The sequence below is a fragment of the Vombatus ursinus genome, unplaced genomic scaffold (assembly GCF_900497805.2).
Source record: "Vombatus ursinus unplaced genomic scaffold, bare-nosed wombat genome assembly UNPS02014798.1, whole genome shotgun sequence".
NCBI classification, from domain to species: Eukaryota; Metazoa; Chordata; class Mammalia; order Diprotodontia; family Vombatidae; genus Vombatus; species Vombatus ursinus.
This window is the reverse complement of record NW_020954576.1, coordinates 16,009,626-16,036,113: the sequence shown is the minus strand read 5'-3', so window position 1 is coordinate 16,036,113 and position 26,488 is coordinate 16,009,626. Positions and strand designations below refer to the sequence as shown.

At 34.6% G+C, this 26,488-nt stretch overlaps 1 protein-coding gene across 1 annotated transcript in view; it reads right to left on the bottom strand.

Annotated features, from left to right (window-relative positions):
* The window catches only part of LOC114050000 (formin-2-like), a 473,042-nt gene that overhangs the window by 80,620 nt on the left and 365,934 nt on the right, over positions 1–26,488 (bottom strand). Inside the window, exon 12 of the mRNA XM_027871502.1 lies at positions 11,969–12,020. Within this exon, the coding sequence (XP_027727303.1) occupies positions 11,969–12,020 (52 nt within the window). The remainder of the gene's footprint in view (positions 1–11,968; positions 12,021–26,488) is intronic.

The following is a 26,488-nucleotide window of genomic DNA, read 5'->3' as shown; positions in this document are numbered from 1 at the left end:
TTGCAAATGTTAATATCTAATGTTACTATACGGGCAATTTTATTGATAAAATGATAATTTCCAGGTAATAGAAGGCAACTAATCACCTGTCCATCTCAATGCATTCTACTGAAATACTACTAGAGGAGCTGAACTGTATCAGCATTAACTTCTTTGTTATTTGCTGCTGATCAGTCATTTCGATCATGTCCGATTCTTCATGATCTCACTTGGGGTTTTCTTGACAAAGATACTGGAGTGGTTTACCATTTCTTTCTCTAGCTCATTTTAGAGATGAAGAAACTGAGGCAAACAAGATTAAGTGACTAGCCCAGGCTCGAACATTTTGTTATAAATGAAACCAAAATCAAAAGGAATTTGCAGCTAAATGGTAGGAGAGTTTACAAGTTCTCCTACACAAAGCACATAAAGTGGTTGGTGGAAATGGTTTTAACATTCATCTAATGGCAAGAAACATAACTTCATGGAACATCTGCGCAGCTCACGTCACAGTATTCATACCAGTCTTTGTTAATTTTTTTTAAAAGTACTTCATGTGCCAACATGGGTTGCAGAGGATATGAAGGAAGACAAATTCTACAAAATACTTAGTAAGACCCTCCAAGTTAAATTAACATATTCTTAAATACTCAATGACTTTCAAAAGTTAGCATTAGAGAGGATGGTAAAAAATATTTTTAAAAAATGAATTATGAATAAGAAATAAAAGAGGCCAAAGGCATATAGACCATACAGAAGCTTTATACCTACATATCATTATGCTTTATTAAACAAGACAATAGGGAGGAGTTGTGCAAGGTGAATACATAATAATATCACAAAAAATGGATTTGATTATATTCTTGTTGTTGTTGAGTTGTGTCTGACTCTTCATGACCTGTGGACTGTACTGTTCATGGATGGGGTTTTCTTGGCAAAGATACTGGAGGAGTTTGACACTTCTTTCTCCAGTGGATTAAGGCAAACAAAGGTTAAGTGACTTACCCAGGCTCACACAGCGAACTAGTAAGTGTTTGAGGCTGGATTTCAGCTCAGATTTTCCTGACTCCAGCCCAGCACTCTATCTACTGAGACATCTAGCTGTCTTGTTATTATATTCTAAGGGACAGTAAATAGCTGGATACAATTTTAGGAGTCTACTATATGTCATTTATTATTCTAGGGGATTCAGAGAGATATGAGAGGAGGTACTTATCTTCAAGTACATTCCTTGAGGAAGGAGGCTGGTTTTTGTCTGTTTGTTTTTGCATTCTTTTTGTATTCTTATTGTGTAACACAATGCTTGGCACATAATACTTAATAATTGCTTGTAGACAGATTGATTACAGCATCAACTCAGAGTTCCTAATTCTGCCTTCTAGGGTTAAATAAAATAAGGGCAATTAGTCTATACAAAAGTCCTTTCTATCTGAAAGTCCTTCCAAGACAGCTGTCATGGTGCTTCTATGGTTTATTATCTCCAGGTGTAACAATCCCAGTTCTTTTACCTGATTCTTATATGACACAATTACAGATTTGCTTGTCTTTTGGGTGGTCAGGCTCCAGGTTTAAATATCATGTATTTAGCTATGTTGAAGTTTAATGTTTTTAGCTTATGTTGATCTTGTAAGGCATCAATAATGCAGCTCTCCTATAAAACTGCCTGTTTAGTGGAGACTTCAGTACTTGGATCAATCTCTAGCCAGAGAGGCCAAGAAAAGGGATCATGTGGACAATACAATAAAAAAAAAAATAAACAACTTGAATAAAACTTTTTCTGCAAAGCAACGTCTCCTTGGAACTCCTCACATTATAGTTTCCCCATTTTCACAGTTCTGGATCCTTTTAATAGCAACTGGTCTACAAATTTATTTGGTTCAGATATTGTATCTTATTTGATCCAAACAAAAAAGGTAAGCTGAACATGTACCATTCTATGCATTTTACTGATATCAAAAGAGGTTCAGAAAGATTGAAGTGATTATCCCAAGATCACATCCCTAAGAAGCTACAGAGTCTAGAGCCCAGGTCTTCTAAATCTCATATTTGTACTCTATCATACTGTTTCTTATCTTTATTGTTTACTTAGTACTATACAAGTTAGTGCCATTTAGTTGTCATTGAGAAAGGTAATTAATCTGTATTCTACACCTAAAGTGTAAACCTACTTTAAAGAATCACCTTCAAAGATTTGTAAAATATGTTTCTGCAAAATGGCATAATAGAAACAACACTGGACAAAAAATCAAGAATTCTGAGTTCTAGCCCCAATACTCCAAAGCTATTGTTTGAACTTAGAAAATTTATATGTCCATAAAAACACTTGCTGTTTTGAAAAATAGAATCTTTAATGAAAATCAAATAACCTATATGAAATGAAATCTCTTAAAAGCACAGAACATGACAAATAAAATGTATTACTAACGTAGAAAGAGACACTACTCATTTCTAGACAGGTATCAAATTGCCTTAAGTATTATTTATAGCCCTAAGTCTCCTCTGTAGTGTTTTGCTCTTTTTAAATAAATTTTCTCATTCTTTCTCTTATCTTGCTCTTGTTGAATTCAGTAGAACTACTAACTGCCTGAGGGTAATTAAAACCAGTTAAAAAAGAAAAGAGAAAAAAAAAGCTGGACATTTGACCAGATGTTAGGCCATCCTGACCAGATGTTACCATTCACAAGACTCCTTGGCCTTCTCTATGGACTTGAGGTTGTTATGCAAAACAACTTATGTAACAGCTTCTTGAGGCTGTGCCTCCCATGAGACTCTCTCTCTCTGCTGAAATGTATTTAACCAACCCTCTCTTTTGCCCTCTCTTGGGCATTCTAGGACTTCTGTGTTGTGTGGTGCTCTGAATTACAATTACCTTGTCTCCATTACAGATCCAAGCTTTTGCTACTTTGGTGGTCTTCTTTAGTTCTGATTGACACCCTAAGTTTACTTTTAATATAATACTTCTCTCCCATGGTAGTCTCCTTTTTTCAGATTTCAAATAGTATTCAAGTAGTATATATTTCCTTATGTGTTTATCTGTACTTAAACATACATATTGAATTAAATAGGATGGAAAATAATGTCTTCTGCCTCTTGCTTCTTTGCTTGATAATTTCTCACCAAAAGAATGTAAATTTGATATAGTTTTCTCAGCTAGGTGGTACAGTCCATAGAGCACTGGGAGTTCACATTCAGCCTCAGGCACTTACTGACTGTGTGCCCCTGGATAAATCTCTCAACTTTTTTCTGTTTCAGTTTCCTAATCGGTAATGTGGGAATAATAATTGCACTTGCCTCCCAGGGTTGTTGTAAGGATCAAATAAGATAACATTTGTAAAATAATTCACAAACTAGGAATCATATAAATGCCTGTTATTATTATAATAATTAATGTTAAATATAATAATTACTGCATTTAAATAACTCATTGACTTTACATTGTGGGGAAAAAAAACAAATATGTCATATATGTTTAGCAAAAGCACTAGACCCTAACCACAAAAAGGATATGTTTCTATTTTTAGAACCAGGCCTTTTAAGGTATAAAGAAACATTGTTGGCTATATGTCCAATCCTTTTCAACCAAATTTTTCAACAAAACTGGAAAGAGGATGTACCAAAATGTTTTGTGAAACTAGTAGTTCTTGTGAAGTTTGCTGCTTAAAACCCAGGAACACAGACATTTAGACTTTCAGAGGGCTCTCTTCATACATCACATATTCCCTGACAAGTGCCCAGCAAGACCTATTGCTTCCTATCAGCAATCAATAGATTTTATATTAAATTCAAGGACAAAGCCAAAGAACAAATGCACTCAGTACAGAGAGATGTAAATTACTTGAAGAGTCTAAATGAAGTTTCTTCCTCCTCTTCCTCCTCCTCCTCCTCTTCCTCCTCTTCATCCTTATTCTCCTTCTCCTCCTTCTTCTTTTCTCTCTCCTCCCTCATAGTAAGTATTGAGGTGCTCCCCTCCCCCCAAGGTAGATAGCTAGATACTTTATATTTTAACAGAGTCTGAAGTATTTAGCTATGAAGTTCTAATTGCACAGTAACACATTCTATTTGTTATACTTTATCAATATTAGTAAGGGAATGATGTAATTGTTTAGAGTTTTGCAAAGATATTCCATGTCACTTCAGTGTTAATACCAGGCTGGAGCCTTCCTTGTCTGCCTGCATAAGCTAGATAAACACAGACCTGTATGCTTTCTTCTCATCTCAGGATACTTACTCAGAGAGATCCTGGAAAATATGCCTATTGTGAGCTAAACATTTCACTTTTCATTTTATCCATGTGCCAGAAATCCATTCCTTGGATAAACACTTTACAAACTGACACTCTAAAAGTCACTAAACATGATAAAGAGAGTGTACATCATTTCAGGACTGATTAAATATTTTCTCTCCCATGACAAATGAACAGTTACAAACTATATGGAGCCTTTGGAACCAGCATTCCATTTTTGTCTTTATTTTGTATGAAAGATTAATTTTCCATTTCAACTCATCAGTTATGCAATTCTAGCTTTGGTAAAGCACCACTCATGCAATTCAGCATGGATATTATTTATTTTTAAAAGTATGTAGAATAGTGCTTTGTTTTGGAGTTATGTCATAAATGTGCTTTCCTCCACACCACCTCTGCCATGTATAGTGTTTTATTAGTGACCATTTCCTAAATTTCTCATTTGTTAATGCTGACTCCATCCTCAAATTACCTCATATTTATTTATCTGTGTACATGTTATATACCCTAGAAAAATGGGAATCTCTTGAGGGCAAGAACTGTTTCATTTTTGTCTTTTTTATCCCCAGTGCCTAGCACTATGCCCTGACCATGGTAGGTGCTTAGTAGAAGGTGAAATTCCTTCTTTTTTTTCTCTAGTCAGAAAGAATTTGGGGAAAAGAGGATGGAAAGTTAACCTAGATGTCTCTAAAATTAAAAGAGTAAAATTAGGTATATATGGTAGATTTAATATATATACAGGCTAAAGTTAACCATTCTGAATTTTTTTAAATTATACAAATTAATTACATAAGTTTCTTTCCACTCATCCAATACTTTGTACTGCTTGTTTTTTTCTATTTATCCAATTTGCTCACACAATAATAGCACTGCATATAAAAGGATTACTTTTCTTAAATATCTTATATTTCTACACAAAAACATTTAAAAGTATTTTAATACAGCACATGAGAAGCATACACACACACATATGTGGGTCTGTTGGTAATAAGTACTTTAATTTCTAGGTCAAAACATAAATTGATATAGGAGGTGGAGAAGATATTGTGAGAGAAACACACAATGACAGAATGGTGGAGTCGGGGGAGATGAGAAAAGGGATAGTAAAAGGAAAAAGTAGTAGAAATGATAAAACATTTCCTTTTGTATAAATAAGCAGTTCTTTGTCTAGAGTTTTACAGTTATTTTAAATCTATTTCCCTTATTAATTCTATTTCACAGAAGTTGCTAATACAGAACCCACCATAAAATTTCAAAACTCCACTGTAATAGTGTAGCTAGCTAATTGACCACTTATAAAACTTTTTCTATGGAATTGTGTTTCCTAACATAGATTTTAATAACATCATGCTTTTGCAGAATCAATTCATGATATGTATAGTGTATTCTTGCACTTTGAATTCTCAGATTGTTTTTTTCAATGTGTAGTTATATTATTTTAAAAATAGATTTAACCAAGGGAAAAGGACTTATATGTACTAAAATATTTATAGTAGCTTTTTTGTGGTAGTAAAAAAAATTGAAATTTAAGGTACATCCATTAATTGGAGAATGGCTGAACAAGTTGTATTGTATGATTATGATGGGATACTATTATGCTATAAGAAATGATGAATAGGATGGATTCAGAAAAACCCGGGAAGACTTAGATGAACTGATGCCAAATGAAATGAGCAGAACCAAGAGAACATTGTATACAGTAACAACAATATTGTAATCATGACCAATTATGAAAAACTTTGTTACTCTGATCAAGACAATGATCCAAGAGAATTCCAAAGAACCCATGATGAAAAATGCTGTCCACCTTCAGAGAGAGAACTGATGAACTTTAATGCATATTGGAACATACTTTTTTCACTTTCCTCATGTTTCTTGCCTTTTGCTGTTGCCTTTGTTGTTTCACAACATGGCTAATATGGAAAAAATATTTTGCATAACTTCATATGTATAATTGATATCATATTGCTTGCCTTCTCAAGAGGTTGGGGAGGGGTAGAGAGGAGGAAGAGAATTTGGAACTCAAATTTTTTTAATTGAATGTTTAAAAATAGTAAATAATGGGGGGGAGGGCAGAAAGAACACAAGCAGAAAGTGGCAGAGATTCCAGTTCAGGCCCTCTGATCCCAAATGCAGTTGCATTTATAACTGGCTGGGCTTATATTTTAATGGTTGTAACTATTATAAAATGCCCCATGAAGTTTAAAAAATAACTCAAGAATTTTAGAATCTGACTTGAAAGTGACCACAGCTAAGAAAATCTAAACTACACCCCAATGTAAATAAACAAGTGAATAGATAAATAAATAGATGAACATATAAATAAATGAATAAATTCTTTTTCTAACCACCCATAATATCCTCTAGCTTCTACTTAACTGCTTCCATTGATGGTGAGCTCACTCATTTATTAGAAATGCAACATTTTCTTAGACCGCTCTAATAATTAAAAGTTCTCCTTTATACCGAGACAGAATGTTCTGCATGTATTTTCCACCTATTGGTCTTAGTTCTGTTTTCTGGAGTTATAATGACAGCTACTGAGTCTAATGCCCCATATACACAACGGCCTTTCAAATAGTTGCATGGTTTACCCTCACCACCTTTTGTGTTTTTCAGGATAAACAAACTGAGTTCCTTACAGCTTCCCTTATTCTTCTTTTTCTTATATTTCCTTGACATCCTGGAGATCTTTTTTTTTTAACCAATGTTCTCCAATTTAACCAATGCTATTCAAAATATGGTGCCCAGAGTTAAATATGAAACTCAGATTGGCAGGTAGTACAGCAGGACCATTACCTACCTTGGTTTTGACACTGTTAATGGCAGTGATGTAGACTGAGATGGAGTTAGCTTTGTGGGCACACTCATATAGCTCTTAAATTAAGTTTGCCATTAACTAAAGTCCTTAATTTTTTTTCACATGATAGATACTAGATCACAAATCTGGAGCTAGAAGAGAACTCAAGGCGCCTTCTAGTTCAACCTTTTTCATTTTACAGTTGATGAAAGTGAAACCCAGGGCAGTTAAATGGAATGTCCAATGTCATGCAGGAAGAAAACGTCACTGGCATGATTTGCTTTAGTAGACCTTTCTCCCTAAACCTGTTACTTGGAGCCACCCTCAGGGCTCCGAATTTTGATGAAACACTTAAACACTTGGAGCTTCAGTCTCCTTATCTGTTAAATGGTTTATTACAATAGCCTTTTGGTTAGCCTTCTTGCTTCAAGTCTCCTCCTACTCTAATCCATCATCCATGCAAGCTGCCAAAATGATTTTCCTAATGCACAAGCCTGATAATTTTACAACCCTCCTCCCCACTCAATAAACTCCAGTGGATCTCCTTTGCCTTTTTTGACACTTCCTACCTTTGCAGTCCTCTCATACTTTATTGCCCTATACAAACTTTACCATCCAGGCACACTGGCCTATTTGCAATTCTTTAACACAACATTTAATTCTGTCTCTCCACCCTTCTCTTGGCTATTATCTCTTTTCACCCCTTTCACCGTGGAATCTCACCTGGATTCCACGAATCCTCCAAGACTTAACTTAAATTCCAACTTCTTCAGGAGGCCTTTTATAACCCTTCCATTACCATTCCTTCTGATATTAACTTCTATCTATTGTGCTTCAGTAGGTATCTTGCACATATCTAATTATCTAAATGTTGTCTCCCTCATTAGAATGTGAAGTCTTTGAGGATGGGTACTGTTTCTACCTTTCTTAGTATCTCCAGAGCTTAGTAGAGTGCCTGGATCATAGTATACACTTAATAAATGCTTTTTGATTAATTAAGCATTAATAACTGTTCTTCAAAGATCGCTAATTTTATCAGTGAAGGTTCACCCTCTACTGATGAATCTTGCAACCTCTTTCCATTTTGGTAGATGTTTCCTATGTAACAACAACAACAAAAAATTTTCACAGTGACTCAAATATTCTTATGACAAGCCTCATTAAATTTAAGTTGGGTATACTGGCAGATGATAGACAAATGGTACTGGTTTTATCAAACCTGCCAGAGCCTGACAACAGCAATATAATATTTGAATTTATTATTGACTTCTTAAATGGACAATATCCTACCAGTCATGTTATTTCATGGGTATCTGACAGATATGACTTTACTACTCTCATACTGATGGACTTTACTCAAGAATTTCTGAAACTTTAGTTACAATATATAGAGTCCATATATTCATAGTCTCCAAATTCAGGTATTTACTTCTTTTATCTCTTCTTCTTTTATGAATTAGATGGAAGAAAATTAAGAAGTCACCTTGTCAAACCTACACTTGAAAAAGAATCCAGTATACTATATCCTCTACAAATGGCAACATAGTATTTGCTTGAATACCTCTATTGAAAGGGAACTCACTTCCTGTTGAGAGAGGTTGTTAGTTACTCTTTTGAATAACTCTAGTTGTTAGGATTTTTTTTCCTTACATGCATCTAGAAGATAACTGCAATTTTCAATCACTGCCTGTCTAGGACCAACCAGAATGAATCTAATTTCTTTTCTGATAGCCTTTCAATAACTATCATCTATCATCTTTGGACTAAGCCATCTATTTTCTAGGCCAAACAATCCCAGTTCCTTTCATGGATCTTTATATAGCATGATCTTCAGGCCTTTGAAACCATCTAAGTCTGCTGTTTCCTAGCTGATTAATCTTCTTCTTAAAATATGTAGTCAAACCAGAGCACAATACTCCAGGAATAGTTAAGTAAAGTTTCAATTAAGATTAACTAAATGGAAGGGAAGTCTGAATCAGTATATAATATCTCTAAAGAATTATTTTAAAATCATCTATTTTTTTTAAATTAACAGTTTTGATGATCAGAAATCATGAGAAGTGTGACATAATAAATATCTAATACTTGCTATTTATACAATATGGAATGCATAAAATTATCTTGCTAAAATGTTATTTTAATCATGGCAATCTCCCCCCTTGAAATTATCTTTGAATCATTAGATTTCTTAGTTACTATATTCTTCAGAAATACTTCCACAAAGGGAGGGGTAATAAAGGAAGTTTTTACTCCAGATGAGTTTTCTAGTCAACTCAATGAAATTGTAGGGAATGGATCAATGTTTAGAGGAAAATGCAGGATATCTCTCACAGAATATGGGTTTGCCCACTGGCACTCTTAATTAATGGCTAAGAATCAATCAAGCTTCCCTGTGACTGACAAAAATAGGCTAGTCATTTTCACTCAGACTTACTTTCCACTTTCATAAATAAACTGTAGCATACTACCAAGTATATTCATTTTAGAGTTAGAGGAAAGAAGCCTGTGCAGTTTCTTTCTCTCTAGTGTAGGTTTCAGAGATTCACTGTAAACTTCACGTGCTTTTCCAGCTAGCCTGAGAGGGCAGTTGCTGCAACTCAAGTTCCTGGATAGATTTCTGCCTTTCTGTTGTCATTTCTTGTAGCAACTGGAACAGGAAGAGGTATCCTGATGATGTCTATGGCAAAACCAGAGCCACTGGGCACAGCCTTTGTTTGATATCTTGTGGGAAGCCTAAGTTCAAAAGTTCCTGAGTTTAAGAGTTTGAGTACCAGATTCTCTAGAGAGAGAAAGTGATTTCTTGGTGTACTGTGCTCCTTTGAGAAAGGAGAAGAGTAACACCATGAGTTATTCTGACAAACCAGGTCTGATGCTTGCTCAGCAGTCTCTAAAGAGTGTTTACTTTCCAAAGGGATTCCAACCCTGAAGATAGTGCTATATATCTTTGGGTCAGTCACTATGTATTTATGGTAAAGAGGGACTCATTGGAATAGCACAGTTTCCCTGATGACAATCCAAAGTTCATTTTCCTTCTGAAGTAGGCTAATGGTCATTTCTATATCTAGTTATATTCTCTCAACTACATGTGAAGGCAATAAGCTATAGAGAACTTAATCCATTAGAGGCATCTCCCAGGATTGGATTCAGTCTATGTTCTGACCAAAGTTGCAGAGGTGATGCCTGAAGATGTAAGAATCTTTAAGGAATGATGGGGATGCTTGTATAATTGTGCCTATAAAACACTTCCGGATTTTCTAAAAGATAAGAAAACCATATTCTAAAAACAATAGGCTAATATGCATTATTCTCCCCCTCATTCAAGAATTGTTTATTAGCTAGATGATTTGGGGGCACCTAAAAAGGGAAATATGATGTTAGAGATCATCTTGAGCTCATTGGGAAAAATTCATACCAAAAAAACCATTTTATTTTTGTTAGCATCAAAACACGGGCAGAAAAATGGTCATAGTGCTAGCATATCACTTCTGAATTTGGCAAGCTGTTTTACAAGGTCCCTCAAGAAATCCGTATGGACAAGATGGTGAAGTACAGTCTGGATAGATGGTACAGTAAAGATCCATTGCAGCTGATTGGTCAACTTTTAGCCAAAGATTCTTAACTACATAATAGATTGATATCAACTAGGAATATAGACATATAAAAATGGAGGTTGTTAACTTGCCAGGGATATTTCAGAGAAGATTATGCATATAGTAGGAGGTTGGACTGGGTGACTTCTAAGGGTCCTTCCAATTCTAAGAGTCTACAATTCTTCTGCTGATTTTACAGAACTCTTAGAAATATACTATGCACTTCTCTCAAGTGATATATTCCAGGGCTTAGCAACTCCTGTTATTAACCAATCTTTCAATAAACAAAAATCTCCATACACCATGTCCTCATTTAAGGTATTACTTATTATGTATTTTTGTCTTTAACTAAGGTAATTAGTTACTAATCACCAGTTTCCATAAAAGTTCATATGTTACTTTCTATAATATTGAGTATCCAAGCTTGTGATGTGCTCTCAATAAAAAAGGAAACTATGGCTGTTGGAACTATATCTGAGTCGGGATGTTATTTCAAGTCTGGTCACTTTTCTGGATGAAGGAGATGAAAGGGGAGGAACAAATGGAAGCATGATAAATGATGGATTTTCAATCAGGTGTCTACCTCTGCTCAAATCTGCAACTCTGAAACCAACTCCCCAGATCTTACAGATTGCTTGCATTATCAATGATGCAATTTTGTCTGATTCCTTTTATATCTTTCTTCACCTTTATGGAAAGTTTACTACAATCCAACCTCCAAATGCTTTAACTACTTTTTAGCAGTGCTGTTTTCTGCTGCTTTCATTGTTTCCTGTTTGCTTTTCTAAACTTCCTCTTCAGCTTTGCAGCACTGAACTAGATACAATGCATTGGTTAGATACGGTGGTGGTGTTGTTCAGTCATTTTTTAGTTGTGTCTAACTTTTTGTGACCCCATTTGGGGTTTTCTTGGCAAAGATACTGGAGTGGTTTGCCATTTCCCTGTCTAGCTTATTTTACAGATAAGGAAACTGAGGCAAACAGGATTAAGTGACTTGCTCAGGGTCACACAGTTAGTAAGTTTCTGTGGCCAGATTTGAACTCAGGAAGATGAGTCTTCCTGACTCCAGGCCCAGCAGTCTATCCACTGCACCACCTAGCTTCCCCTAGATTATGGTAATGATATCTTATACTAGTGAGGGGCAAAAAGATAAAATTCAGCAGCAACAACGTGCATTTAAATGCAGTACCATGTTAGATTAATTTTAATTCTTTAAAAAAATGACTGGTGCTCTTAGTTGGTTACTTTGAATGAAATATGATATGTCATAGACACATCGGGCATGCCCAACACCAAGCACTTTGCAAACCTGTTCTGAAGTGACATATTTTAGGGCAGCATAGCAAGTCTTCTCACCATTTATGAGCTGCTGTCAACGAATGCTCCTCAGCTTCTTGGTCAATTTTTGCTGCCAACATGGAAGGAAAAAAAGAGATGCTGTAAATGCTAAATAAGTGCCATTATCTCAAGGAAAATATGATGCAAGTCCTGTAAAATTATTATATAGTAACATTTAATGGCATAACTAACTATAAACCTAATATTCATTGATTAGTAAACAGCTTCAATTAACTTAAAACATCCTACATGTAAATGTATAATAATATATATATTTAACCACTATATTCTCCTCTAATATTTTAATCATCTATGATTTCATCAGTGCATATACTTTGTCAAGCAAAACAAATCACCACTACAACTTGGTTGAAAGGTTATGAGAGGTTTTGATATAGGTATAAGATTTAATCATCTTATTGTAGCCCTATTTATTCATTAATATAATAGTGCTACAGATAAGACAACAACTTGAGGTTTTTAGATTTAGAAGGGATCTAGGAAGTTGTCTACAATATTCCCAATGAACAGTAATCCAGCCTTTGCTCAAAAGCCTCCAGTCATAGGGAACTGAACTTTGAAAAAGTCCATTCCATTTTTGGGTGGGGGTTGGGGGGGGGAGGGCTGACAGGTCTATTTGTTAGGAATTTATCCATTTTACTAATTAGTGAAACTATAAAATCAGAAAATGTCAAATTTCACTTTTTCTGTAGCAAACAAATCAACAGCATTTCCATTGACTTTGAAAACAACAATTCTGCTTTGATTGTAGTTATTATGTCACAAAGTCAACTAGAGAAAGTGGCATGACCTCAGTAAGTCATCTTTAAAGAAATGTACATCTCAAAAGTTCACAAATTCAGAGATTATAACTCTAGAGGTATACAAAAGAACCTCAAGATCTAATACAAATGAATATTTTAAAAAATTGACATTTCATTGCCATACTGCTAGTTTGAAGAATGTTGAAATTTCATCACCATTTTCAAATTATTTCAGAAGATACGGTTATAAGGATACACAGCATATATTATAAGAATCAAAAGCAAAAGGTGCGATAGCAACAGACAAAGAAACTATCCACCAAAGAGTTTATCCTTCTGTCTGAATATTCCACTTGGAACACAATGATATGTGAGTTCATATTTCAGGGAATGAAGGAATAGAAATGGAAAAATTAATAAAATAATAAAATAAATTTAATAATAACAAAACTAAGTTGGAGATATACAGAGAGAAACATTTTACTTGTGGCTTTCTTAAGTGTCTCCATCACTACTTAAAACACAAAAGTACAGCTTGGACTGGTTAGTGTTTTGCAGCCCCAAGACAGGGGTTTTCAAATGTCTGTACAGTATCTGTAAAGTCATAACTGAGTGTCATACTCCTACTATTTGCCAGAATTGCTAAAATTTGACAGGATCATTTGAGCTGGCGGCAAGGATCTCCACCCCACCCCACCTCGAACCCCCACACACTTTGCACATTACATGGTTTACATAAGTCTACAGGTCAATTGTTTACCATATTAAAAATGGGACAAATGTTCCATGATTTATTCTTTGAAAGAGTTTCAGCATGAACACTCTGCACCATAAAAATTTGCTCTGGGCTGCCTGGCATAAAGAAAGATTTCCATCCAGAAGCAACTCTATAAATACAAAAAGGTTGCTTAAACAAACACACACACACACACATATACACACACAAAATCAAAACAAACCTAAACCATTTTCAGGAAAGCCTTTCAAATGTTATCAAATTTAGTTTACAAAATCAGATTCAGACTTAGATTGGAAAATGATATTTCTTATGATAGTTTTAAAGAAATCATTGCACTGAGCTTCATATCAACAAGTTAAGTTTTTACTTCCTTAGTATATGGTACAAACACTTTTTTCAAATATGTATTCATTGCACGCAAGGGGACAGAACACTAATAACACTGGATTTTCTGAACTGATATCATAAAAGATAACATTTAAATGGTCCTCTAAATTGTGATTAAACAGGCTGAAATGAATATTAGTTTATTTCATTTACAATTTTTAAAGCAGCTATGTAGGAGCTCTATAAAGATTTGTTTTGATATGAGAGCTAAAGAAGCAGCTCTTGCCTCATTCTATGGACAAGTTTGGTGGTCAAAGCACAGTACTCAGTATAAAATCTTTGTGTTGCAAGGTGACAATTGTTACTAAAAAGGAGCAAATATGGACTATCTTACTCAACCTAAATCCATATTCTAATCATTACTCCCAGTACACCGTAGGATTCAATATTGTAAAATATTTTTGCCAATACTTTTACATGGTTTAGAAAGTAGAAGGATTTGTATGTTCAAATGGTAATTAGCTTTAATAAACAGTCAAACTAAAGATCAAAGGAACTACATTATGGTTCATCATTTTAACTCTTAATATGAGTCAACAATTCAATGAACCAAATAGATTTTTTCCTCTTTATATGGGAATCTTACAAGAAAACCTTGGTGAGTTGGATTCCAATTCATGTTATGGGGACATGGCAATGTCATTTACCAGCCAGGATTTTTGTCCATATACACAAGACAGTTGTGTCCACTATACAACTTTCAAACACTGCAAGATCCCTTCAGATAACGTTATTGCTAACTTACCAACAAAAGTGATTTTTTGGGAGGTGAGGTGCGGTTGAGGAGGATATAATTGATTTCAGCCTCAAAGTGACTTTTGATATTTAATATAAATTTACCCAATAATGGTTTAGTTAAATTACTTTAGCGAGTGAAATTGAAGACATGCAAATAAAACACTTATAGATGGTTACACTGTACCTGTGATTCTTCCATTTAATTTTTTTAACATATGTCATAGCTCATATGGTCTAGACCTAAGGCATGGAGGAAACAGGTTTTTGCCTGCAAAACTCCCCAGGGCAACCTGAACTAGATTAAAATGCAATTGGAGAATATTTTAATAAAATAAATAAAAACACCATAAAACATAGATAATGTTAGTTTGTGGTTTCCTAAGTCAATTTGCAGGCCTCAGCAATCTGTTTATATTTGAGTTTGATACCATTGGTCTAGACCACATTCGGTATCTAGTACACATACGTTTTTCTTTTGATTTAATGATACTGATAAGTTTTTAGATATTAGTAAAGCATATTGGTGGTCCCTGTCTACTTTTTCAGATTTCCTGTACTTTATTTTCTTCCACCTACTCTATGATGTAGCTGCACTGACCTATTTGCAATTCCTTGGACACAATACTACATCTACCATCGCTGTGCCTTTCCCCCTGCCTAGAATGCTCTGCCCTCTCACACCTGCCACTTCTTTCCTGTGGCTTCCTTTAAGAAGACTCAGTTCAAATGCAGGAGGCCTTTTGCAGTACTTCCAGCTTCTAGTGCTTTCACCTCTGATATTACCGCTTCACCTACTATATATACACACTTTATACATCCAGTTATTTACGTATTGTCTGCCCCATTACAATGTGAGCTCCTTGAGGACAGGGACTATTTTTATCTTTTTTTTTTTATCACTAGTCCTTAGCACAGTGACTGGCACATTAGCAACTATTTAAGTGTTTTTTGATTGATTGTTGATTGAATAAATAGCATATTGTTATACTTGGGGATAGCATTTAATTAAATTTGTTCCTGTTGATTTCCCTTACCTAAAATAAAATGTTAATTCATAATAATGGTGGAAGAAACAACATTAATTGGTAAAAATCTAAATTATAGGACATATTGAAACTAATAACAATGAGAATATAAAGCATTTCAAACTAGGCTAATAGCATATTTCTAATGGAAGTTTTTGGCAATCTGATTAATGAATATATTAGAACTTTCAAATTACTATATTTATTATTTGTATGTAAATGTTTACCCCTACAATGTTTCAAACATTTCAGGTCAAACATTGTCCTTGAAATATTGTTTAGACTATTTTTTAAATCAAATCTTTTTTCATTTTTATAAGAATAAACTCCATCCCATTCCCTTAATTATTATGAATTTGAAATCAGTAGGGTCTCAATCTATGAATAATCACCATTCCATATCATATTGTTTATTATTGTTTGGTCATGTCTGAATCTACGTGATCCTATGGACATTGTTTATATGTTTTCTTGGCAAAGATATGGAAGCAGTTTGCCATTTCCTTCTCCAGTGTATCCCCATTATATAGTTGAGCAACGGGGGCAAATAGGGGTTAAGTAACCTTTGCGGAATCACATAGCTAGTAAATGTCTAAGGTCAAATTTGAGCTCAGATCTTCCTGATGTCAGTCCTGGTGGTCTATACATTGCACCACCTGGCCATACCATGCCAGTATATAAAATATGATGTTAATTTAAAAAATCATTTCAATATAAATTAATACACAGTATATAAATATCATAGGATGACTTGGGCTTTAACTAAGGACACTAATGTCTTAAAGTAGCACTTCATCCCTCCACTCATATGAATTTGCCTTAATTTAATTATAGTTATAGTTCTTTTAATACATGATTAAAATTATGGGGAAATAAAGAATTCTTTTTATCTCAAGCACATTTCTTATCTATAGACACAAGAAAAAGATATATCCTCAAAATCTAGTCTGTATGATTCTATGGACATGCTTTTTCACATGGGTAAAAAATGGATTTTAGTAAATTAGAAGAGATAAATGGTTAACTTATACAACATCTCTATTATCTTTTAAAGCATATAATCCACAAAATATCTCCAAAGGAAATACAAGTGAAATTTTTAAGAGGTATTTCTATTATGTATACAAACACAACATTTTATATATAATTTCAACATTTAAAAATAAAAATTATTTTCTTTCGTCCACCTTGTAGTGGTTCCAACTCCAGTTGTTGCTTTTTTTCTGTACAAGTATGGTAGAATGATCTGTGGCTTATTAGCTCAAAGTCCATTGATGGTTAGTTCTTAAGGTTTGGCATTTAAATGAAGTCAGTGTCAAAGTTTCAATTCCTTTTGTAGTCCAAGTAGCTTCACTGTATTCTAAGGCCATAAACTACCTAATCCTCATCATAAATGTGAGCCCTTTGTTACATGAGGACTAGGCAGGGGTATAAATAAATCTATGTAAATAAAATACCACTACTCAGGGGGTATAAAAAATAGCATTTCAAATGCATGCCACATTAGTGGTCAGTCAGCAGTATCACATTGTCATATATGAAGGACTTTACTGTTACTATGATGAGAGTCCTAAAGGACTCCATAGATTAGCCAAGTTTGACTTTATACACTCACCAAATATGTCAGCACTCACAAAATGCTTCTATTACCATTATGACTAAAATAACCTAAGAACTATTGCTATCTGAAAAGGAAAAGTGCTTGAAAGGTGGTTAAAAAGGTAGATTAACCCATTTTTCTTTACGATATGAATATGATAACAGTTTTATGGCTTGTTCCTCATTTGAGTTATATTCCCATTAAGAGAATACTCTTAAAGGACACATACTTATTGCTGAAAGAAGGCAAAACAGAAAATAAAATACTAATTTTTCAATCTGTAATTTTAAGCAGTAATTTTATCATTTTAATTTTTTTCAGTTTCTATTCTATTTTTTCCAGTGAAGGAAAAACTTTTCTTTTTCTTTTTAGTTCATCATGGACAATTTGTGGAAATTATAACCAATGTTAAATTTCAAGACTGTTTTCAATATGTTTACAATCTATTATCAAATGATTTATAATAAAATATATTGAGTTAATTATATGAGGCAAGAAATATAAAAGATGCCAGTTGCTTTACTGCCAGTAAAATTCATTAGACTAATACTTGCAGCACATATTTCACTTTTCTGAGACATCAAACAAGGCTAGCAACCTTCCAATAATGCTATGATAATGATAATAGAGTACAGAACCAGAGAAGGGAGACTCAAAAAACTTTGATTACTAATAATGTTACTTTGTTGTCGTTATCATCTTCAAACCCCTTGAAGATCTTTCTTAATCATCTTCTTTAACTATGTCTAACTAGAAACCTTGACCACTGTCCCCACCATTTTCTCCCATAATTCCATTCATCTCCATATTTTTGCATTGCATTCCCATTCTACAGCTTTCCCTGTGACGTGACTCTGGAAATATTCCCTTCTTTTATAATTCACTACATTGGTTTTGCTGCTTTTCTAGAAGGTATCTTAATACACTTGGGGTTTCTGCTTGTGGGAAAAAAGGGAAATGCCAAGGTATTGAATGCCAAAGTATCTAGGTATTGAAATGCCAAGAACTTTTCTTCTGGTGTGAGAAAACAGTATGATAAAGGGAGAAAAGCACCGGATTTGGAGTTTGACAGTCTAGGTTTGAGACTCAGTGTCACTGTGTGACCACAGGCAAGGAACTTTACCTTTTTGAGCCAAAGAGATTCCTCAGTTGTAAACAGTCCTGTAAACCATATCCCAGTGAAATAGGAAAAGTAATACTTGCACTACCTATCTCAACAGGCTGTTGGAAGTGAAGTATTTATAATTTTTTTTATGTGATATATAAATGTGATACTATTATTTCTACTCTAACCCCACTTCCACTCAAGCTGGGGGCATCTTCTGAAGGGCAGTCCTTTGACTTTGACACAGAATGCAGTGTGATTGGAGGGAGACATGACTACTAATTGGCTGAAAGAAATAATGAAGATGCTTGCCTACGTGAGGGAGAAGTTTTCTTCAAAATTATTGGATGACTTTGAAAGAGGTGCTTGAGAGAGGCAAACAAAAACTTCAGAATGTCTGCAGCTCCAGGGGGATCTCCAGTTCTCCATTAGAAGTTCCACATTTGCCTTTCTCTAGAAGTCCTCCTAGAATCCAGAGAAATCCTTTCTCCCTTAAGCAGGTCAGCAGCTTCTCTAATAGGATATATAGTCAATCAGACTCTAGTCTTCCTTTATTTATGCAGCACATAGAGTACAGGATCGCCTCTCAGGACAACCACCCAAAGTTTAGATAGGAGTGGGGTTATATTCCTATTCTTTAGAAGTCTCAGAATAATAATAAACCTGGACTACCAAAAGTACATGACACTAAAAACATTAAAAATTTATCCTTTACATATCTCATTTGTTGTCTCTTCCATTTGACTGTGAGTTTTTTAAGGGCAGGGACTGCCTTTTGCCTTTCTCTGAAACCCCAGTGCTTAGCACAGTGCCAAGGACATTTTAGGTGCTCAATATATTGACTGATTACATAGTAATGTAAACGATTTTTTATAATCTATGGCAACCTTACGGCCAAAAAAGAACTAAGGATACACTCATAGGCCCCATAGTGTCAGACTATATAAAATCAAATAATAAACCTTGATGAAATTTCATGTACTCTGTTTATTCATTTGGAGTTTGATTTTTAAATGAGAACTTTCAATGCTTATGATATAGGAAAGTGTTTGAAGATTTTTAGACTAGTTTAATTATGTATAATAGAAAATGCAAAATTCTAGAAGACAGATAATGTAAGTTTGGGAAGAGCTTATATGAATTTAATAGATCAACTAACTTATGGAAACTCATTGAAGAGATACTCTGTAGTATGTCACTTTTCAACTAAGCATAACACTACATAATCTCATATAATATCACATAATGCAGAAGCATTAGATTTGCTAATAAAGAAAGGTCCTGGGCTACAGGTTATAAATCCACTGAAGAAATTAAGAACCTGGGGAAAAGAGTAGGAGTTCAGGGAAGACAACAATGCCTATGTTACTGTGAGATAGAAAAAGAAGATGGCCATGGAAATAAGAAAAGAGAGTAATTTTGTGACCTGAGATCATAATCTGTAGCATATAACTATTCCTTAACTTTCTGTGGACTTTATCATATCTGGAATTATATATCTGGAATGGACATTTCAAAGTCAAAGTTAGTTATAGTAGAATATTAAATAAATAACTATATGCAGAAATATAGGTATAGATAACTATATAGAGAGAAAGAGAAAGCACGAATATAAGAGAATGATAGTTTAAATAGTGTGGGTCTACTTGCATTCCATTCAATGAACATGTTCCCCAGAGTGAGCATGAGATAGGAAATCAAAATCTACTTCCAAGAGCCAAATCTCATTTCACTATGTGATAGGTTTTATAGATGTTCACATCCTTCCCAACCTACTGAACCAATCTTATATTGAATTAATTGATATAGGTTGCCATATCATTGGCAACTAATATATTGGCAACCATCCTGAGGCTGTTCACCTTGGAGACCTGATTTAAAAACAAAAAAAAAAGGAGGTAGTGGTAATTTTTACTTTGTTGATTATCACTTCACTCACTGATTTTAGAACTTAACCCCTACTTGAGACTATTCCATAGTTCATTCTACCTTCCTTTGTAGTGAAAATAGAATGAAACTTCCATTCACTTCCCTTATAGTCCATTCAACCAGGCCTTTAGCTTCAGAACTAAACATTTCCATCATAATGGCTGCATCATGGTGGGTGGTGGTTGTGTTTTTTGACCTGTGGTTTATGGGATCACAGGACCTAGGGGTGGACAATTTGGAGCAAATAGGGGGCCCTTTGCTGAAACCAGATGGCAAATGAACTCCTGAACTTTCCTAGAGGGCAGCCATTTTTCTCCTTTTAAGTGTCAAAAAACTGGATTACCTTTTAGTTCCAGCTCAGCTGAATAAAACTGCTGGCTAGATAAATTCAGTCAACTGCTAAGCATTCAAGAGGTTAAAAAATATTGAAAAACAATTCCACTTCAACAACTTGGCATTCATCGATGTCTCCTCCAAAAGCACTCAAAAATCCTTCCCAGACTTCTGTCACCACAGCCCTTTCACAGTTGTTGTTGTCCTACTACGTTACTATTTTGACCCAGTGATTACTGTCTGTAGTTGCTGCCTGGCTCCAAACTCTTTTGCAATTTGAAGTATTTCTGCCGAACTAGTTCCAAAGGACTATGAGTAAGCAGAGGCACGAAAAGGGCCGCCCTTTCTGATCTTGTGCTCTCATAAGGGAATACCACATCTTCCCAGGTAATTGGAGACAGAGTTGCATTTGAGTAATCTCAGATGGAAAGCAATTTAGAATCCTTTCATCTGTTTGTCTAGGCTCTAAATCTTTTTGCTATTTTCCCTTTTATTTAAAGTGTTAACTAGTATTTGTTTATAATTAGCTATGAATGTGCATTTCAGTTGCTTTTAAGTATAGCCAGTTGTTGGGCTTTTTTTTTTTTTTTAACTGAATATGTGCCTTGTCTCTGAGTCATTTAAAACTGTTATTTGATTGAAGCTATATTACTTTTGTTTTGAGATTTCTGAGGCATTGTTTCTACTTGCACCAAACTGAAGCTGAAACAAATGTAGATGAGTTAGGATAGTGATATGGAATATGGGTAGTAGTACCTTTTCCTTTCCCCCTTTCCTGGATAACAAGAGAAAGCTATACTCAAATTCATTGCCTTTCTGATGCCTCCCAGTTTCTCATGACAATAAAACAAATGGTATAAAATGTTCTTGGGTAAGAGGAGAGGGGAGAGAATATCTATGAGGTATGAAATTACAACAGAGCCTTTCTAATATTTCACAGGCACCTTAGTGTTAAGAGTAAAAGCTATTTCTACATGGTGTGGGAAAATATATAACACATGTAGACATGTGTTCTTAGGTGTATAGGCATATAGGTACACACACTGGCTTCAAATAAAACAATTGAAGTAATAAAGTAATTATATTTATTGGTAACTCACATAAACTTCGACAGTGTAAGGCATGTAACTTTTGGACAAAACCAAAACTGCAGTCCCTCTATCAGTCTTATCACCCAGATGAGTGTAACTAAATAATTCTCAGTTCATTTTTAAAATCTGCATTTTAAAAAAAAAGAACAGAAAGCACATAGAAAACAAACCAATTCGTTACAGGCATATGTTTTGCATCATTCATAATGTATGGTATTATGATGGCATACCATTCATAGAGGTACCAATTTCACCTCAGAAAATGGTTCATCTCTTCTAAATGTTTATGATGAGTCACTTGCCTCAGCTGCCAGGCATAACTTGGATCCAGGGCTTTATTTCCTACCCACTTTTACTGTCATCATGGATTCTTCATGACCCTATTTGGGGTTTTCTTGGTAAAGATACTGGAGTGATTTGCTATTTCCTTCTCTAGCTTATTTTACAGATGAGGAACTGAAGCAAACAAGATTAAGTGATTTATGCAAGGTCACAGAGCTAGTAAGTGCTTGAGGCCAGATTTGAACTCATGAGGATGAGTCTTCCTGATTTCAAACCCAGTACTCTATCTAGTGCACCACCTACTTGCTCCACAGTAGAATATTAGAAGGCTATAAATTAGAACCCTCTTTGCCTCAATTTAATGGACTTCTTTTCTCTTTACACACTGCATCTTCCTTTCACTAAATATTTATTCTAAATCCAATTACCAAAATCATCATTTAGATTTAGTTCTTCCTCTGAATTTACTCTCTCATGATAGACGGATGTCAAAACAATCTAAGAATTTTAGCTGTGTGGCATACATAAAAATATGCAAATTTCAGTCCTGAATTAAGTAAAATACAGTCCAATAACAATCTGTAGATCCAAAATATCCAAATACATGATTATAAGTAGGAATTTGTAAAAAGCATAAATAAATTCCTCTTTAACATTTTCTCCCAAATATTTATAATGCCTCCACACTCATAACATGAAATATAGCAAGAAATCTATAAAATTCAATCTGCAAGACTGTCAGTATTAAAATATTTCAGTCCCTTACCTTCATTATAGTTCTATGAGAAATCCCCATCAAATCAGCTTGGAAAATAGTTGGCGTGCTATTCAACCTGCCCCTCTTCTTATAAATGATCCAAAACATATTTCTTTGCTTTAACAGCTATGGAGTTAAAGCCTTTAAAAAATCCTTCAAAGAAATGAACTTTTTTTCATTAGACTGATTATGTCAAAATCTTTTCTGAATAAAAACAACATTAAGTGAAACTTCAATCCCAGAATTCTAAAATGCAGCAAAGATTGTCCTGAAAATAGAATTCTGATCACAAGATAGATTTTAGATGGTCTGTTTCTGAGGTTTGCAACCTTTATGAAGTGGCATGCCAATTTTCTTTTCATTTGTTCTCTTGAGCATGAAGTAGAAATGATCATAATTATTCATGAATGGGCAAGGGAGATATACTAGTTAGCTTAGTTCAACAGTATAGTAGAGGCATTTTCAGTGACAATATGAATAAAGAGGTAGTGTTCCAGAAAGCTTCAGGCTGTTTATGGTACAAATGGATCTGGAGACAAAAAAGTAGAAATGGACAGTAAAATAGAGGAGGAAGATAACTTTCTTATTCCTCTTTTATATATTTCTTTACCTATAGCCATGATCTCCATGTCACTAAAACTCACCTCATTTAGTTCAATTCAGTTCAACAAGCACTAAAGTATCTATTAGTACGTGCTTGACACTAATTGGCAACTTTTTCTGAGTGTGACAAAACGTGAGAAACATGGAAAAATGCAGTTTGCTATATTTTCAGATTCAATGAAGTTCTGTTTTTTATTTTATTTTATTTTTTATTTTATTTTATTTTATTTATTTTATTTTTTATTTTATTTTAATTTATCAACAACCACTTCCATAAGCTTTTGAGTTCTCAATTTTTCTCCCCCTCCTCCCCACCTCTCTCCCCAAGATGGCACACAATGAAATTCTGTTTTTTAGAGTGATAAGTTGGCTCTTTCCTACTTTTTAAAATTTAAATGACTATTAAAAATTGCAATGGGAATGCAAGGCAATTGAAATGTGTGAACAAGAGATGGACCCAGTGGATGATTGAGGGAGATTAAGGAAACTCACTCAGTTTCACTTAAGAAATTTGCTTTTGAAGCAATGTTGATGGCAGTCAACAGTTAACTTTCTCTTTGAAAAAGTCCAACAAACTTTTCTTAAAGATTATATCAACAGAAATATGGGAAGCAGACCACTGAAAAGTGAGGGAACTAAGATTCCATATATCATGTCTTGGGCTACCCTGCTTATTCAAGTCACACCATCTCATCCTCATGAAATAGTCTGAGGGAGCTCCAAATTTCTTGCATTGCATGAACAGGAAGTTCAGCTATTAGCTGTTCACTGTAAATAAAAAGAACCGTAACTCTAAAAACTTTTATTCAGTTTTAACTGCAAGCAACTAAGAAATGAACGTGTGGGTTGTGTGCTAGTTCTGATAATCTGGGCTTGGAGATATATGAAAGCTAGATTGTAGTCCTGGAAGATTTTTTCATTTAGGAAGGATTTGGTTCTGAGATCAAATGGAATACACAGTCACAGTCTATGTTACATGTGAATATTACTTTTGTTTTTATTACCTTTTATTTAATCTGATTAAATGCTTAAATGTTCAATGAACTCCACAGCAGGGAAAGTATAAAGGAGAGGAATCGTCCTAAGTAGAATTAGGGAAGAACCATGGATATGATCCCTACAGATGGCAACTGCAGTCATGAAATTAAGAGACCTGCTCCTTTGAAGGAAAGCTATTGCAAATCTGGACAGCATACTAAAAAAGTAGAGATATTACCTTACCGACAAAGGTCTGTATAGTCAAATCTATATGTTAGCAATGTATGGCTGAGAGTGTGGTACTATAAGGAAAGTTGAGAGCCACAGAATCAATGCTTTCAAATTACGGTTCCGGAGAAGGCTTCTGGGAGTCACTTGGACAGCAAGGAGATCAAATCAGTCAATATTTAAAGAAATTAATTCAGCTATTCACTGGAAGGTCAAGTACTGAAGCTGAAGCTTAAATATTTTGGCCATATAATGAGAAGATGGGAATCATTGGACCCAGATAATGTGAAATATTGAATGCAAAAGTAAAAGGGGATGGTAGAGGATGAGATGGATAGTGTCATAGAAACAACAAACATGAACTTGGACAGACTTTGAGAGATAGTAGAGGATAAAAGGGCCTGGTGTGCTATGGTCCATGGGGTCATGAAGAATAGGACACAACTGAACAACTAAACAATAACAATAACAAAAACATGGCTATGATTGGTGGAAACACTAAACCACAGCATAAATAGATGAGAAAGCTTACACTATCCATAAAGGAGCAGATCTAGTTAGTGAATGGCAATCAGATACTATGAAAGGTACAGAGAGATTGGCACTTAACTCCAAGAGGATAGTGTACATACCTAGTAGAGCTGAACTTTTGGTTGACAGTCACATATCTACAATACTATTTAATAAATAGGACAATGAATTAGTTCTAAGTTGTCAAATGTGTATGGAGTATTTTAAGACAAACCACTCTGAGTGGGACTCTTAGATTCTAGCTACTGGTTTCCTTATAAAGACAGACAATTAATGCATACTTATTGAGTTTAACTGAACAGCATGTCCTTGAATTAAAACAATTTACACTTCATTTAGTCTTACTAGTTAGGATGTGTTGAAGTCAGAGGGAATATAACATGTCCTCTTTCCTTGGAGTCTTTCATTAAAATACTATTTATGCTTTAGGATCTAAAAAAATGTCAGAAAAGGCCTGATCAAAAGCAAAAGGTCAATGCCTCACATTGAGATTAGTCATTTCACTTTAATAACTTTTATTTGATTTTTTCCCCAAAATACCTTCAAAGTATAAGTTGGGCTTGATGACTGCTATGGTACTTTCCTACTTTCAATTTCTGTAATGCAAATACCGTAATTCTTCATGTTCTCAGAGAATATAAAAAATGATCATTTTTCATTTTCTGGGATTGCTGAGGGCATCAATTATTGTACTACTCTGTAACACAGTGATGTCTCCAAGCTACCTAGTCATTGTGTGACCTTGGGCATGTCAACTGATTTTTCAGGGTCTGTCTATTCATCTTTAAAATGGAAGTGCAGTAGATGACGATTAAGTTGCTGCACAGCTCTAATGATGTATGGTTTCATGGATGTGAGATATATAGGTCTTTATTGACCCTGTACTAGGTAAGACTCTGCTTTTCTAGTGTTTCTTGTATCTTTGTAAAGTTGCTTCCTCTACCATCAGCAATTACGCTTTCAAATAAGTGTCTGATATGAGCTAGAGCAGAGTTTAAAGTTGTTGTAGAAAACCAGCTAACCACACTTACTAAATAAGTACCCTTAGTTTTACATATACTACTACGCTGTAAGTAGATCAGTTCTGACCTGAGAATCTGAGTGGGGATCCACTTCTCTCCTATGAAGTAAGGGGCTTTGTCACATCTATTTTCCTTGATATTTGATATCTGAAAGCTATTTGCAGGCTGGGATAGATGACTTCTTTCAGGTACCTTCTAGCACTATGATTCTATGAGAAGGAAAAAAAAGAGAGAGAGAATACAGCCCAGACTGATCACTAGGGACACCTGATCGAATAAGATAAAGCAAATAATCTTAGAAGATATAGGCTGCTTATCCAGAGAAGGGATAAAAAGTAGTTCAGTCCATTGGGCTACTTGATCATGACTAAATGGTAAAATTTTTTAAAATGTATTTTTCTGAAATGCTAAGAATCTTCCTCAATC